The sequence below is a fragment of the Erpetoichthys calabaricus genome, chromosome 16 (genome assembly GCF_900747795.2).
Source record: "Erpetoichthys calabaricus chromosome 16, fErpCal1.3, whole genome shotgun sequence".
Classification (NCBI taxonomy): Eukaryota; Metazoa; Chordata; class Cladistia; order Polypteriformes; family Polypteridae; genus Erpetoichthys; species Erpetoichthys calabaricus.
The window spans coordinates 64,730,697-64,746,777 of NC_041409.2; the positions used below are offsets into that span (position 1 = coordinate 64,730,697).

Here is a 16,081-nt window from a genome sequence, read left to right on the forward strand (position 1 = left end):
AGCCGCTCTCTTGTGTGATATTGCGATGTCCACTGCTTTATTTAATGCTAGCTAAGACCCGGCACTTCAAAGTTTCTCGCTACAGCAATTTTAACTCCGTTACAAAGTGATCCAAATCTCGTTTATACCTCGTGTCTTCTCATTAAACTTGTATGTCGCGAATATGGTATTGCAAATGGCAGTGGGAGCGTTTCTATAAACTTAATTTAAACTTCCGGTTTACACCGTGCTTCGCTTCTTATTGTTTCGCTGCTTTCTCAGTTGTGTAATGAATGTTTTCTTCAGCGCTCTTTGGGGCTCTTCCTTGTTTTCTACGTACTGCGTTCACAGTCAGTTCACATGATTACGTGGGAGGCGTGATGACGCGATACGCAACTCCGCTTCCCACGGCCAGCGAGCTGCAGTCCATTACAGTATATGGACAAAAAAGAGGTTCCAGTTATGACCGTTACGCTTTGAATTTCGAAATGAAACCTGCCTAACTTTTGTAAGTAAGCTGTAAGGAATGAGCCTGCCAAATTTCAGCCTTCCACCTACACGAGAAGTTGGAGAATTAGTGATGAGTCAGTCAGTCAGTCAGTGAGTCAGTGAGGGCTTTGCCTTTTATTAGTATAGATTCAAAACTAGTTCAGTTCTTCCTTCCCCATTGATTTTAATGCATTTCAAAGAGTTTTGTGAAGTTCTCGAATATTTCCATGATTTTACCAAACTCACCAAGGTTTGCTCATCACTATTCCCCACATACACTACTTTAATATTTTTGATGAATATTTCTCCAACACAATAAATTTAAGAATAATTCATGGTTTCAAATATTTATCATTGACAGCACTATTTTGAGTGGCACTGTACAAATGGTAGGATATGGATTGTTCCACTGTACTGTTGCCATTTCAAATTAACTGCAAAATAAGTTGTAGGCATTCACTTTTACTTTTGACTAAAGTATTGAAGTATGGCACTATTTTTGTTGCAACGTTCATATAACCTCTGGCTTTCTCCATTGATGTATTTCATTGCATTGCTTATTTTTCATCTGAGGGCCTTCTTAATTATTGTTATGTTGCTAAATATATCTTTTAGAAGACGAGAGTGGTTCAGAGGAGGAAACTATGCAGTATTACACTACTGGAGATCCTGGCTTTAGAAATCGTCGGAAACGAAAGCTTGAACCTCAAAACAAAACTTCCCAAAGCCTATTATCTGTTCTTCTTAATGTAAACCATGGACTTGTCACCTTACAGACAGATGCAAAGGTAATGTTTAACTACAATGGCCACCTTCCTTATTTTCTACAGTCAGGCCTCTTAGTTTTACCATAAACAGCACTTGAAGACCACACGTCTATACATTGACTTAATGTTGGCCTTAGTTGCCAAAATATCTTGCAGGGGGGTTTGTAGTTTCTTTTTAAACCCAATAGTATGACAGATTTCATGTTTTCCTGTAAGAAAATAAATTTAAGACGGATGCAAATATTAAATTGATTGAGGTAAGCACTTAAAGTAAGTAATTTGGTGTCATTTTCTTCTGAAAAGTCAAATTTAACAATAGACAAAAAAGGTTAATCTCCTAATTCCTTGTTTTGACAGTTCTCTTCATTTTTTATCTATTAGCAAGAAGATGGTAAAAGAATAGAAGGAAAGCATGGTGAATTCTGGCTAGAAATTGACTCTGGTGTTTTGTTCAGTGTAAGTCAGTATGAGGGATATGAAGATCAGCAATATATTTGCCTCCATACCAACCGACTATGCCTTTATCATCAAGGTAGGATTTGGCTACAGTACTGTATTACATGTCATTGAAACTGTCAAAAAGTCTATATACCCAAATAATCCAAACCAAATAGGATAGACTTATGAGAAATACTATTAATTTATCTGCAAATTTAGCACTTTTGTGTACTTTCTTTATTATTGCTCTTTTTTAAATATTTCCATAATTAATGGTTTAAATGAGTTCTGGACAAACTTACTTGAAGGTTTCTAATTATATTTTCTTTTTCTTTAATTTTTTCACACATTCAGTAATGCTTTTCTGATTTCATTGATTTTTTTCTTGCGTCATCTAATATAATGTACAAGTAGTAATTCACATTCCATCTTCTATGACTACTGTCATCTCAGGCCAACATAAATATTGAAATTCCAAAGTGTTTCATGGATTTGCCCATGGTTTTCAATACAGTTGTTGGTGCATTGTTACACGATCCTTGCATATCCACAATCATTTTTCAAACCAGTGATTCTGCTTTGATCTAGAGCAGCCCTTGCTCCTGCCAGGGGTTCAGTGTCATTAGGACTACAGCTTTGCTATACTAGGTGAATAATCAAGCAATACTAGTTAAATAAAACTACTGCTTTTTCCATTATGAGCAATATACTTAATGGTCACTGTTAATAACAGGAGAAAATCTGTGAAGTGCTTGCACAACACCTGGAAAAGTCCAATAACACCAAAGTACACACTTCAATCTAGCCAAGAAATCCTAAAAGAAATACTTGTTGAAAAGCATCAAGAAGAAGAGACTGCGCTGTGCGAAAAAGCATAAAACATGGAGAAACAGACAGTGACAAAGTCTTTTAGAATGATGAATACTACTTTGAAAAATATAGACACTAGTAAACAAAAATAAAATGTGAAGAGACTTACATGGATGTCTGTCTACAGCCTTCTATGAAGCGCTGTGGGGGAATCTGTCATGCTCCAGGGCTGCATTTCAGCCAACAGTGTTAAGGATACAGTCAAAACTGATAGAATGAAGACTGCTGAGAAATGTAACAGGTTTTGACTTTTCATATTGTAACTTTAGGAAAAGTTCTTCTTTACAAAAGAAGTACTATTGGCCCCAAATAGAACAAAACAATTAAGACCAACGTTCAGCAGAAGTCTGGAGATTTCACATAAACTGTAATAAATAGTCCACCTCAAAGTCCTGACCAAACATACGTGAAACTGTGTGGAATCACTTGTACAGGGATGAAAACAACAAGAAGACAAGTTAAAAAGAAGATTTATAGTAAATCCTATAAGGCTATTGCATTGTAAGAGAGGCCACACTAAATTCTTAATTATTTTTAAAAACATTCTTGTTGCTTTTTATCTGGCTTTAAAAACATTTGTTTTGAGTGGCCCAAGACGTGTGCACAGTGGCGCATATGTATATAATGTTATATGAGCTAAAGTCTGCACATCTTCTAAGACAACCAGACAGGCTATAAAACATCCTGTGCATTTACTAACATATCAGATTTTAAAAATATTGCAGCACATCAGAAAAATACATGTTGAACATTTTTAAAGCTGCACCACTTTCCACATTCTTTCTCTTGTGTATACTTTTAAAATCAGCATTATCTGTTAAATGAGTATTATATGTTAAACCTTGGGTGTAAGTCCTACGAATTAGCAGTGCTAGCTGCTGTTTTCTACAGTCATGTTAAAGACGTTACACTTGTCACTAACATGGCATTAGGAACATGGAAATCCAAATCTGTTACAGGTTGTCTTAGTTTGGGGTGTACTAGTTTTATTTGGTTTTATTGTGTGCTTAACTGTTTTCTTTTAGCAGCCTGTTTCTGTTTGACTATTTTACTAGGTTTGGTGGATGACACAGTTCCTAAGGGAGAGATCAAAATGCCCAGTAAAACCCGACCTCACTGGCTGGAGCCTACAATCTACCGTTCTGAAGAAGGACTCATTAGTAAACAAAATGCCTCAGATCCAGTTGCAGTAGAAAACCAGACTATGTTGTCAGTTGCCATCAAGATACATTCAGAAAATCTGGAGCGCAATCTTAAAGAGTATATCGTTTCTGTGGGAGTAAGAGGAGCGACTCTTCAGCACTGCATTGTTCCTTCTAGCCTCAGCTGGCATGAGCAGGTTTAGCTATTTCTCATTTTTTCTCACACTTCCTTTGAATTTTGTCCATAATATGTACAGTTTATATCGTGTAAGCCTTGGTTGCTTTTTTGCATGAAATGCATCAAAAAGTATTTATATAATAACTGTTATTTTCTGAACAGGTCTGTATACTTCCTACTGTTGATATTCTGTTTTATGTTGTATATGTCACATTTGATGTCATGTTTTTCATTCATAGTTATTAGAAAAGTAAACTCTTATTAGGTGTATTTGCATTAAGTGCAGAAAAACATGTTGTGGTCATCTTGTCTGTGTGTTTGTCTATACAAGATGAAACAAGTGTAGTTCCAGTGGATGAATTTCATTTGACCATACTTACTCTTCAAGGAGATTTTTTGGGAAAGTTCAGTTTTTGCTAAGCTTAGCGTGTTGAATATAGCATGCCTTACACATTCAGACTATTTGAATAGCAATAGCAAATTTTCATTTCATCTATGTAATCATTCATCTATCTTAAAAGATTACAAAACTTTATGTGAGACCTGCGTTACTGACTAATTTACCCATTCAAAATTACCTTAAAAGAGCTTACTTCATCCTGTATTTTTTTTAGACATTTACATGTGCAATAGTTGGTCCTGATGGCAATACATCACCTCAATACAATGTATTGAAAGGGCAGAAGACTCATGCACAAAGCCAAGATCTCTGCATCAACTCAACATAGCTGGACTTCACAATAGATGTTAACTGTCCACAACCAACAACCAATAAATGAACATCAGTCAGTGATATTTACAAATATATTGGAAATGCACTGTTGCAGTTTTTTCATATAATGCACCAGTTCTATCCACAAAATGCATCCTCTTCTGCTTTGCTTCTTCTTCCATTTTTTTGACTAGATCTCACCAATAGAGGTTTCAACATGATATTTATGACCAGATGACTTTCCTGATGCCAACTTGTATGACGTTACAAAATGATTGGTGTTAACATAAAAAAATTAAGCCATCAAAGAAAAGGACAGTATCCCTAGTGGCAAACACAGAGGTGGATCTGTGATGTTTTAAGGTTGCTTTGCCACCTCTGACACTGGGTGCCTTGAAACTGTGCATAGTATTATCGATTCTGAAGATTAACAAAGAATTTTAGTGTCAAAATGCATGGTCTCCATCAAAGGTCATGGATCTTCCAGCATGACAATGACCCAAATCACACTTCAAAACAGTTTTTTTGGACAGGTTTGAAGTTGTTACCAATGAGACCTGATCTAAATCCCATTGAACTCTTGTAGGGAGATTTGAAAAAACATTTGGGAGATGATACCCATCAAATCTTGGAAACCTGGAGCATTTTGCAAAAGAGTGCTCAAAAATTCTGGAAGAAGGATGCAAGAAACTTGGTTATCAGTACAGAAAGCATTTGTCTACAATTGTTCATTCCAAAGGGTGTGCCACCAAATACTAAATCAACAATGGCAACAATTTTGCCAGAACTTTTTTTGGGATTCTGTGTGAAATAAGATTAGATTTGGCTTTTTCCCCACAGGTTTTTGTGTTCATCCAATACAAGTAAATGTTAACACCAATCATTTTGTAATTTCATACATTTTGTGGAAGAATTGGTACATTATCTGAAAAAACTGCAACAGTGTCAATATTTTTGGCCACAACTGTATCGCTTAAGTTGAAATCGAGGTCTATGAAAGCTATTTCAACGACCATAAGACTATTTGGGCTCATGTTTTAACAACACGATATTATAAAATACTATTAAAAATTTGGATGTGTGCATCAGTAGGCCTTGTGCCCTAGGAACCAAGTTACCCAAACTATTATTTAACATTACAGTAATTATTTGCCGCTCAAGTGCTGATCTTTCTGATCATAAAATAGTTCATTACGATAGCAATTGACGAGAAGAATTAATAATTAATTGCAGAATTATGGTATTTGAGGGTTTGCTCTAAAGTGCCTCTTTCTCTTGCACGATTTAGCTTAAAAACTAATCAGCACATTGTCATCTTATAACAGGCTTAAATCCCGAGTTTAGTATTTTTCTGTCCAGCCATTTTAGCTCTAGACCATCCTCAAGAAACTGTGACACACAGACACACACCCATCATCAAGATATAAATATTTTCGTTATTAGGAGACCCTAAAACATTGAGATCCATCAAAAAACAGAGATCAACATTTCTGACGAATCAAAAGCTTTCGCTCCTCCTCCATAGATGATGGTTATGGTGGGGGAGGGTGCCCTCTGCATGTAATTAATTACATTCCATTATCACTGTTAGTTTTGAATATGACTTGTTACTATAAAAATATCTAATAAAAAAATTTTGACAGCTCCGTCTTTAATGAAGTAAATAACAAATAATAAAATACTTCAACTTTCAAAACAGTTGACTAACTCCTGAAACAGACATGAATGTTGCATCATTTTTTAACTTGTTTATGTGTATAATTTTGGTTTAATGCTTCAATAGGCACACTTTTAGATTTTATTTTAAGTCATCATATTTCTTTTTATAATGTATTGTACAAATATGTATATAATCTTTCATGAAAGAAAAATGCCTTTTGGCTATATTCTGTTGTCATTCTGTGAATAAATTAGGAGAAGCACTAAATGTACCTGTTAAAAAAATTAACTCTACCTGTAACTATGAATGAGATGATTTGAATCACAAGTTTTTTTTTGACTCTTCAACAGATTTTAGATTTTTTGAATGTATCAGATGAGCCAGTTCTTGGATATAGTCCACCTGTATCAGGCACTACATTTCACTTGCACCTGTGGAGCTGCTCTCTCGATTACAGGTATTATAAAATGAAATTTGCTCTAACTTTTATTGGTTATGCTGATTTCTGCGTTATAATGTAGGGTTGTGTCAGTGTCTTTCTGACAAATTAATAAAAAAGGCAGTGTCCACCATAAAAGTAAAATGAAGCAGTGCTTAATATGCAGTATTTTGACTCTTGCGCATTTTTCAGGTGTGATTTTAAGCCAAGATGTCTCCTTCACCTAAGTATAGCTGTGTGCTGTCTTTGTATTAGTGTTTTTATTATGCATTTTGTGTGGTTTTATATGCTGCATCTATATATATTATTTCTTTTCAGACCCCGATCTCTCCCAGTACGATCCCTCCTTACTGTTGAAACATTTAGTATCTCCAGGAATATATCACTTGACAAGTCTTCCTCAACATTGAGGTATGCATTACTGAAACTCCTACCAAGGTTTATGTATGATGTACAGCAATATGTTAGGACAGTACTAATTTAAAGGAGCATTTGCAAATAAAAGTTAACACTTTTAATTTAGAAAATGAATGATGAGTAAGCATTCTCCCAAATGTCAACAAGAAGATTACTTTTTTCATAAACATTGCTATAAAAGTAAGAAAAAATAAAATTTTTAAAAAGTTAACGTTTCTTAAATTTTATTTAAAATAATATTCAGAGTATATGTTTGGAAAAAATGTTACAGTATAAGACAACAAATATGTCCCAAAAATTTTATAATATTTTAGAGCAATGAAAAAAAAATTGTCATCAGTATATCCCACACATATGAGTTGGTAGGAACAATGACAGTTGCCAAAGAATTTTTCAGTATATACCAAGGTGTCTTTTGAAAAAATATAATGGAGGATTTCTAAGACGCTCATGAATAGAAGGTGTAGTTTGCAAAAAAAAAGTTACACCTTTTTTACATGCTAAAAAAACCTTGTTTTTCACAGAATAATACTTGATGAAGCTGCTTTGTTTTTATCTGACAAATGCAATGCAGTGTCCGTTAACCTCAGCAGAGGTGAGTTTATTTTTGGTTTGCTGCTTGATGCTCTGCCGTTTAATTTGAAGAGATTCAATCTTGATTTTCTTTCATATTTGCAAATATTTATGTATTCATTAAACATATGTAAATATTCGGAAGTGTAAAGTGAATTCGTCACCTCCGTCTTAGTTTTGTAGCTTCTTGCAACTATTTCAGCAGTAGCACATTTATGTAAATATGTTTTAAGAAAGTTTTTTCTTTTTCAAGTTTCGTTGATCTTTTAATTTAAAATACTTATTTTAATTTATTTCGCATATTGAGGAGATGGTAGTAGTATGTATTAAAAATAGAAAAATGTTCAAAAGTCAGAATTTAACTTTGTTTTTTAAGGAACCAAAAAAACCCTGTATATGATGTATTGTTTCCTTCACTATATTATGTTGTAGTATTTTTGAAGAATGTGGAAAACTATGTTTTTTCCACAGTTAAACCAGCCCAACGGCCCATTAAAAAATTATACAAGTTACAATGCATACATTCATAATGTGACATGTTCTGCTGAAAAAAATAATTTAATTCTTGATTTTAATATACAGATTATGTGCAGGTAGTGGATATGGGTCTATTAGAGCTACGCATTAGTGCAACCAAACCTGGAAAAAATGGCGAAAGGGTAAGAAGATTGTTTATTAACTGTTTATTACAGTTTAGCGTGCATGTTTATTAACTGTTTATTACAGTTTAGCGTGCAGAAATGTCCCAGTAAGGGGGACTACTGAAATGGTAACGGTTTACCTGTGACACATAATTATTACTGAAATGATTTGAAGTGTTGTGCTATAGTCAAAAGAAAAAAGTCAGTGCACCCCATTAAATGTTGTTTCATTTTTAACATATGTGAACATATGAAACTTTGATTTTCATTTAAAGAGTATATACAGTTAAAGGTGATATAATGTGACTGTGGTATAGCGGGTCTGTGGCTTCAAAAAAAAGGTCGAGTTTTAAATCCATAAAGCCATGTCACTCTTCGTGGGCACGACTGCGGGGAGTTAATGAGGTAGTTGGAGCGAGTCGCACCTGTATGTGCAGGTGTGATTGTTCTCAATTGCTTCATTGGCTTCCTGCGGCGTGTGATTAAAGCGCTGTGCAAACGGAGACGGGAGGGTATATATACGGGTCGGCACAAGGAAAGATGGAGAAGTTAAAAGATGGGGAGAAATCAAAAATGCGAGAATCAAAGAAAAGGAACGAAAGTGAATGAGGTTAAAGGACATGAAGGCAGGCTTGGGAAGGACGATCTGGCCACCTGGAAGGAGGAGACAGCACAAGCTGGGGCACCGTGAAGGACTGCTAGCTGTGGCGCTCTAGGGGCTAGTTTGCCCCACTGAACATTCGGGTGGAGTGTGGCGAGCAAGGCAGGTGCACTCCCTAGACTTCCGAGGTGCAACCATGTGAGCGCGAAGGAAGAAGGGAGGATAGCTGACCTTGGAGGGTCTGGCAGTGATGACTGGAGGCAGCCAAGACGGAGGTCGGCTGAAAGAAGCTCGTGCCTGTTGAGTCTCCGGCGGCTACGTGAGCAATGGGCGAGCCGGGGAGAAAGAGAAGGAGGTGGGTTGAGATCAGGAGGAGTTAGTCTGCATTTTTAACCTCGGATTTTTAATGGATTTGTTTATTATTTTTATTCCCACTTTTTACTGATTTTTATGGATTTATATATGTACTTTGTTTTTGAACACTGCACAACTGACACTTTTTTGTTGATTTTTACTTTTGTTTTGATTGGTTTGTAATAAAGCACTTAAGCACTTTTTCCACCATCCTTTGGCATCATCAGTGAATTGTCCTCATATGTCAGCTCATCTCTGTCATAACTATTGACGGTGTGGGTTCAGCAGACTCCCATGTGGGAAGAGGGAGTCTGTAGGGGACCGGCATTGTCACAGTGACATGATGTTCAGAATGCTATATATATATTTTGTAGTCCATTGTATATTTTAAATAAACATAAATGCAAAATTAGCTTATAAAATTGTAAGTACACTCCTACCTTTATCACTACTTGAAATAGCTAAAATTAGAATGATGTGCTTCAGGTAAGGTGCAAGTAAGTAGAACATCATTAGAGAGTATCTTGGAGGGAAATGTTATATTTAATGTCTAATACTTTGGTTTAAGTATGTTTTATTACCATGCCTAAATCAAAAGAGCTCTCTGTGGCCTTCAGAAAGAATGTTTTACATGCCTATGAGTCTGAGAAGGGATTTAGAAAGCACTACAAACAACTGGAAAGCAACCCTTCCATTGTCTGGGGCAGATTGCAAACATCTGCCAACTTGTCCAGGCCTGGCCACCCTAGCAAGTTTAGCCTGAGAGGGGAGCACAAGATGCTGAAAGAAATCTCTTAAGAACTCTAGAATTTCATCACAGGACCTACAAGAAGCTCTGCCACTATTGATATCAAAGTCCATGAGTCTACCATAAAAAAGAGGCTGAATAAATCGGATCTACATGACAGTTGTGCCAGGAGAAAACCTTTGTTGTGCAGAAAAAACACAGGGACAAAAGTAAAGTTTGCTCAAGAACATCTAGGCATAGACTAGGGTTTCTGGAACAAGGTGCTCTGGACAGATGTGGCAAAGATAGTTAGTTATTTAGCCACAACACCTAAACGCGTTTGGTAAAAACCAAAGACAACATTTGATCACAAAAACCCAATACCAGCTATAAAGCGTGGTGGTGGAAATGGTTTGGGGTTGCTCTGCTGCATCAGGGCATAGGAGCTCATTTATAAAGCTTGATTATGCATAAAATAAAATATTTTGAAATATGCATACACAACTTCTGAATCAAACATCTGGATTTATAACAGAAAACTTCATGGGCAAATTTGCATATTTTTACCACATCTTCGATATATGTGCATGCAACATTTTGGCGAAACTGAGAAATGACGACACACTTTATTAAGTAGGGAAATGCAGCCAGACCAGCAAAACGATGAGTTGCACACATAATAATTCACATCACCAAGCCATTATTATAATGTGCATTGGCATAACAAGCATAGTACACATCAAAAGTGCTGAATATATTGTATAGACTGTGTTTTAGTTTCCTTTTAAGAGGGAAATGACTGACAGGTCAGGAATATCTCATCCAAGCTTCACTCTGTCATGTCCTCTGTGCTGAAAACCTTGAACTGACTGAAAAGGTGCTACATACATTTTTCGTATGGTGTGGGTGCACATACATTAAACATAATATGTTTTTGCCGACATAAAAAGCAATTTGCAGCAGTGTCCAGTTCTCCTAATGCAATTGGAGCAAGTTACTGCAATAATATTGTTTAAGTACACCTAGCACTATATTATACTTGTTTTCAGATTTGATAATGCATAACTTTCTCAGTATTAACAGTTAATAAATATTTTATTCCACCTTAACATTTCATTTTTATTTTACTGCTTTAACTTTTTTCTTGTCTTAATTGATATGTTTGTAGACTGAACCTAGATTTGAAATGCGCTGCTCCAGTGATGTTATTCATATACGCACCTGTGCAGACTCCTGTGCCGCCCTCATGAACCTCATACAGTATATAGCAAGTTACGGTGATCTGGCACCTCCTTCTGAACTAGAAACTAATGTTGTATGCCACACAAAACGAGGCAGAGTAAGTTCAAAGCGTAATCAAAACTTTCATGTTGCACATTGTTGATAATTATATAGTATGCTCTTGTCTAAACTAGAAAGTAAAATATAGCATGTAACAGTACTTTTAAGTAATAATCAATGGCTGTTACTTTCCTAAACATTATAAGCATGTAAAGAAAGCTGTAATTGTTCCATTGGTCAACAGACTGTTTGTAACTCCATTTTTGATTTTGTCATATGATAAAGTTTGGGAACTCCTCTCAGCCTGCATAGTAATTTACTCGTACTTTCAACAAAAAAGTCAACAGTGGTATGTCTTTCATTTCCTAGGAACATCTGAGTACTGGGGTGTTTTCTGAACAAAGATTTTTAGTGAAGCAGTATTTAGTTGTATGAAATTAAATCAAATGTGAAAAACTGACTGGGCAAAAATTTGGGTACCATTGTAATTTTGCTGATTTGATGCATGTAACTGCTCAATACTGATTACTTGCAACACCAAATTGGTTGGATTAGCTTGTTAAGCCTTGAACTTCATAGACAGGTTTGTCCAATCGTGAGAAAAGGTATTTAAGGTGATCAATTGCAAGTTGTACTTCCCTTTGACTCTCCCCTGAAGAGTGACAGCATGGGATCCTCAAAGCAACTCTCAAAATATCAGAAAACAAAGATTGTTCAGTATCATTGTTTAGGGGAAGGCTACAAAAAGCTATCTCAGAGGTTTAAACTGTCAGTTTCAACTGTAAGGAATGTAATCAGTAAATGGAGGGCCACAGGCAAAGTTGCTGTTAAAACCCAGGTCTGGCAGGCCAAGAAAAATACAGGAGCGGCATATGCGCAGGATTGTGAGAATGGTTACAGACAACCCACAGATCACCTCTAAAGACCTGCAAGAACATCTTGCAGATGGTGTATCTGTACATTGTTCTACAATTCAACGCAATTTGCACAAAGAACATCTGTATGGCAGGGTGATGAGAAAGAAGCCCTTTCTGCACTCGCGCCACAAACAGAGTCGCTTGTTGTATGCAAATGCTCATTTAGACAAGCCAGATTCATTTTGGAACAAAGTGCTTTGGAATGATGAGACAAAAATTGAGTTATTTGGTCATAACAAAAAGCGCTTTGCATGGCGGAAGAAGAACACCGCATTCCAAGGGACTGGGGCCCTTGTTAAAGTCGAGGGTTGGATGAATTCAACCCAATATCAACAAATTCTTCAGGATAATGTTCAAGCATCAGTCACAAAGTTGAAGTTACGCAGGGGTTGCATATTCCAAGAAGACAACGACCCAAAACAGTTCGAAATCTACAAAGGCATTCATGCAGAGGGAGAAGTACAAAGTTCTGGAATGGCCGTCACAGTCCCCTGACTTGAATATCATCGAAAATCTATGGGATGATTTGAAGCAGGTTGTTCATGCTTGGTAGCCATCAAATTTAACTGAACTGGAGAGATTTTGCATGGAAGAATGGTCAAAAATACCTCCATCCAGAATCCAGACACTCATCAAAGGCTATAGGAGGTGTCTAGAGGCTGTCATATTTGCAAAAGGAAGCTCAACTAAGTATTGATATAATATCTCTGTTGGGGTGCCCAAATTTATGCACCTGTCTAATTTTGTTATGATGCATATTGAATATTTTCTGTTAATCCGATAAACTTAATGTCACTGCTGAAATACTACACTTTCCATAAGGCAAGTCATATATTAAAAGGAAGTTGGTACTTTGAAAGCTCAGCCAATGATAAACAAAAATCCAAAGAATTAAGAGGGGTTCCAAAACTTTTTCATATGACTGTATGTATGTATATATATATATATATATATATATATATATATATATATATATATATATATATATATATATATATATATGTTGTTTTTTAAAGGGTATTTACCAAGTGCATTTTTTATGAAATTTGTGTTATAAAGTGTGTGACTGCATTACCATTTTTTTCTTTTCTATTTTTAGCTTGATATTCTCAGCCAACCTCCATCACATCCTTCACCCCTTCCTGAAGCTGAGCAGCAGATGCTGCAGGACTTAATGAGTGAAGCAATGGAGGACACAGACATCCAGCAGATGATGCCCTCTGATGGCCCACATACTAATGGTGAAAGTTCTCTTTTCCAGTGCTGATTACAGTTCAGTAACACAAGTAAACATTCATCATAGCAGTTCTAACAGATGGTTATGCAATAGTGCAGTGATCCCCAAACTGTTTTTAGCCAAGGACTCCCCAAAATGTTTTACCATTTGGTCAGGGACCCCCACTAAAATAAATCCAATATTGCAAAGTGGATTATGATCTTATGATATTCTTATGATTATTGTTCTTGGTTACTGCTATTTGTAGTCGCACTGCATGATTTTAGATAATAGTAGACATGTTATTAAAAGTAAGTGCTTAACCACTGTAAACTACTAAATGAAAATGAAATATTTAATGTATCAAAATCAAATGTTTCATATATACCATATAGCAATGACTGGGATAAAGATCATTTATTGTTCCAGTCTTTTTAGAATGCATGCTTTTCTTTCTTGAGATGAGAAGTTGAAACAGAAAGCTTAGGCAATAATACGGTAGATGAAGCTGAACAAAATTATTCTGTTTTTGCCTATCTATGTAGTTATTTCATTGCCAAAATTACATTTAAAGATAAACTTCTAGTCAATAATGCAAACATTTCATATTGCCAAATGTTGTTGTGCAATCTTGCTATTCTAAATTATTTTTAAAGCCTTCATTTCCATTATATAATGGTATATGCAGTAATATAAATATATTTTTAACACAACTGATTTTAGCTTTATTATTGCTTTTAATAAATTTTATTACTGTACATGTAACACTGTCTTTTTTTTCCTCTCTCTCTAAAGGTTCACATGATGTACTTGCACAGACAGTGGAGCCAGCTCGTTCTGATCTCTTCCTGTTTCCAGATGAAAGTGGTACTTCTTCACGGGAGCCAAGCCCAACCCACATACCTTTTCACCAGCCAATGATTTTCACTGCAGTTCCAGAGTCTGCTCCAGAGAGTGACGATTTCTGTATTCTAGAGACTCCCTTATCAGGAGTTAATGTTAGTAGCAAAACAAAGTTACTTTTCCTGTTATTTGATATGTACAGTAGCACCCAAGCAAGAAGTTCTGGTTTGCATTTCCCTTTTTTTTAATAAATTAGAATTTCTTGCATGTATTATGAAGGTATTTGCCCTGATGTGTATATCAATTAATTCAGTTTCTATTTGTAAAGCTCATTCAGTCCAGTTTTAGTCTTCTTGAGGTGATGCTAGATCTGTATGTTTGAAATACCTTTTTATAGTATATAATTTAAGTTTCTTAATATATTAATACTGTAGTTTATGAGCATTTCTAAATTTTTTTTAAGTAGAATTTGTTTTTTGACTTTCTTTATGGAACCATAGAAATTAACAGTTTGTGGAATGCGCATTGTACATTCTCTCATGTCCTAATCATCATCTTTGTTTTCATACAATGTTTTGACATATGCTCTAGTGTTACGTTGGGCCATATATACTGTATATATGGAAATTATCCCACTTTCATACTCCACTGAATAAATAAATTTAATCTAATAAAAAGCTAAAGCTGGTTTTAAACCATTTGTATTTATGTAGGATCGTGATGAAGAGCCACTAGTGAAGAAGCTAACCATGGATTCAATTGAAATTAAAGAAAATCACTTCTGCCCTGTTGACAGGGCTGACTCAAATAAGGTGCCAATGCGCTTCCCTGTTCCAGAGATTAGGTATTTAGTGAAGGAAATCTCTCTCATCTGGCACTTGTATGGAGGAAGAGATTTTGGGAGTGGGCAGATCACATCCTCCCCAGCTAAGAGTCACATGTGAGTCATATTTCTGGCAGAACATTTAAAAATTAATTCTATTAGATTCTACGTTTTTGCAGTCCGTGAATCTAAAATTATAATGATTTATTAATGATATTTATTTATAGAATTTATTGAGATGGTATGGTTTTGTATATTTTCCTTTTTCATACTTATTAGTCTTTACTCTCATAGTATAAAGATGTTTCCTTTTGTTTGACATAAAGATAATTCTTAAGTAAAATTTAGTTTTTCAATAATCATGGCCTGCTGTCATTGCTGCAGACACTTAACTTCATTAAAGCTTCATTTAGTAATTTTATAAAAACACAACTTCCTAAACAGTTTACATTTGCAGTAGATGGAGTACTAGTTCATACATGAAATAAAAGTTCTGCAAAGTGGGAACCTTATCGCTGTATTTTATTGGATTGTCTTTGACCTGTACAGTATAGACATAATTACAAGGCACAGCTTTATCAATGCTTCAATTATAGACTTACATTGATGGTGTTTTTTAAATGTATGAGACATCTGTTTGTTTGCTTGTTTATTTATTTATGTATGCATTTTTAATCAGATATTTTATATTGCTGCACACAAACATCCAATATTGGATGAATATGTCCATCTTACAAAGACACCATAAACCATATCTGAGGTTATGACTGAAGTTTTTGCTCATTATTTTACATAGTATAGAAATATTATATTGACCCAAACTGTTAATGAACAAACAGGACGAATGTCCAAAATAAAGACTTCCCATACATAAAAATGGGTTTGAACTCCTTAGATTATTAGACTGTGATTTTAGCAGGTATTCTTGTGTAAATGAATGTTTTTCAGTCAATAACATGTAGCATCTTCTTTAACAGCTATAAACTTCACACAGTTTTCTTAACCAATTATCAG

General features: G+C 35.3%; 1 protein-coding gene across 3 annotated transcripts in view; it reads left to right on the forward strand.

The window, feature by feature from the left end:
• atg2b (autophagy related 2B) overlaps window positions 1-16,081 on the forward strand; it is an 84,416-nt gene that overhangs the window by 50,937 nt on the left and 17,398 nt on the right. For 2 of the 3 annotated variants that reach the window (XM_028822118.2, XM_028822119.2), the window contains exons 20-30: window positions 1,084-1,256; window positions 1,617-1,767; window positions 3,599-3,882; window positions 6,586-6,692; window positions 6,993-7,085; window positions 7,616-7,686; window positions 8,247-8,323; window positions 11,156-11,326; window positions 13,285-13,426; window positions 14,197-14,399; window positions 14,958-15,184. In XM_028822118.2, coding sequence (XP_028677951.1) covers window positions 1,084-1,256; window positions 1,617-1,767; window positions 3,599-3,882; window positions 6,586-6,692; window positions 6,993-7,085; window positions 7,616-7,686; window positions 8,247-8,323; window positions 11,156-11,326; window positions 13,285-13,426; window positions 14,197-14,399; window positions 14,958-15,184 — 1,699 coding nt within the window. The remainder of the gene's footprint in view (window positions 1-1,083; window positions 1,257-1,616; window positions 1,768-3,598; window positions 3,883-6,585; window positions 6,693-6,992; window positions 7,086-7,615; window positions 7,687-8,246; window positions 8,324-11,155; window positions 11,327-13,284; window positions 13,427-14,196; window positions 14,400-14,957; window positions 15,185-16,081) is intronic. The other variant, XM_051919861.1, reaches the window with a different exon arrangement.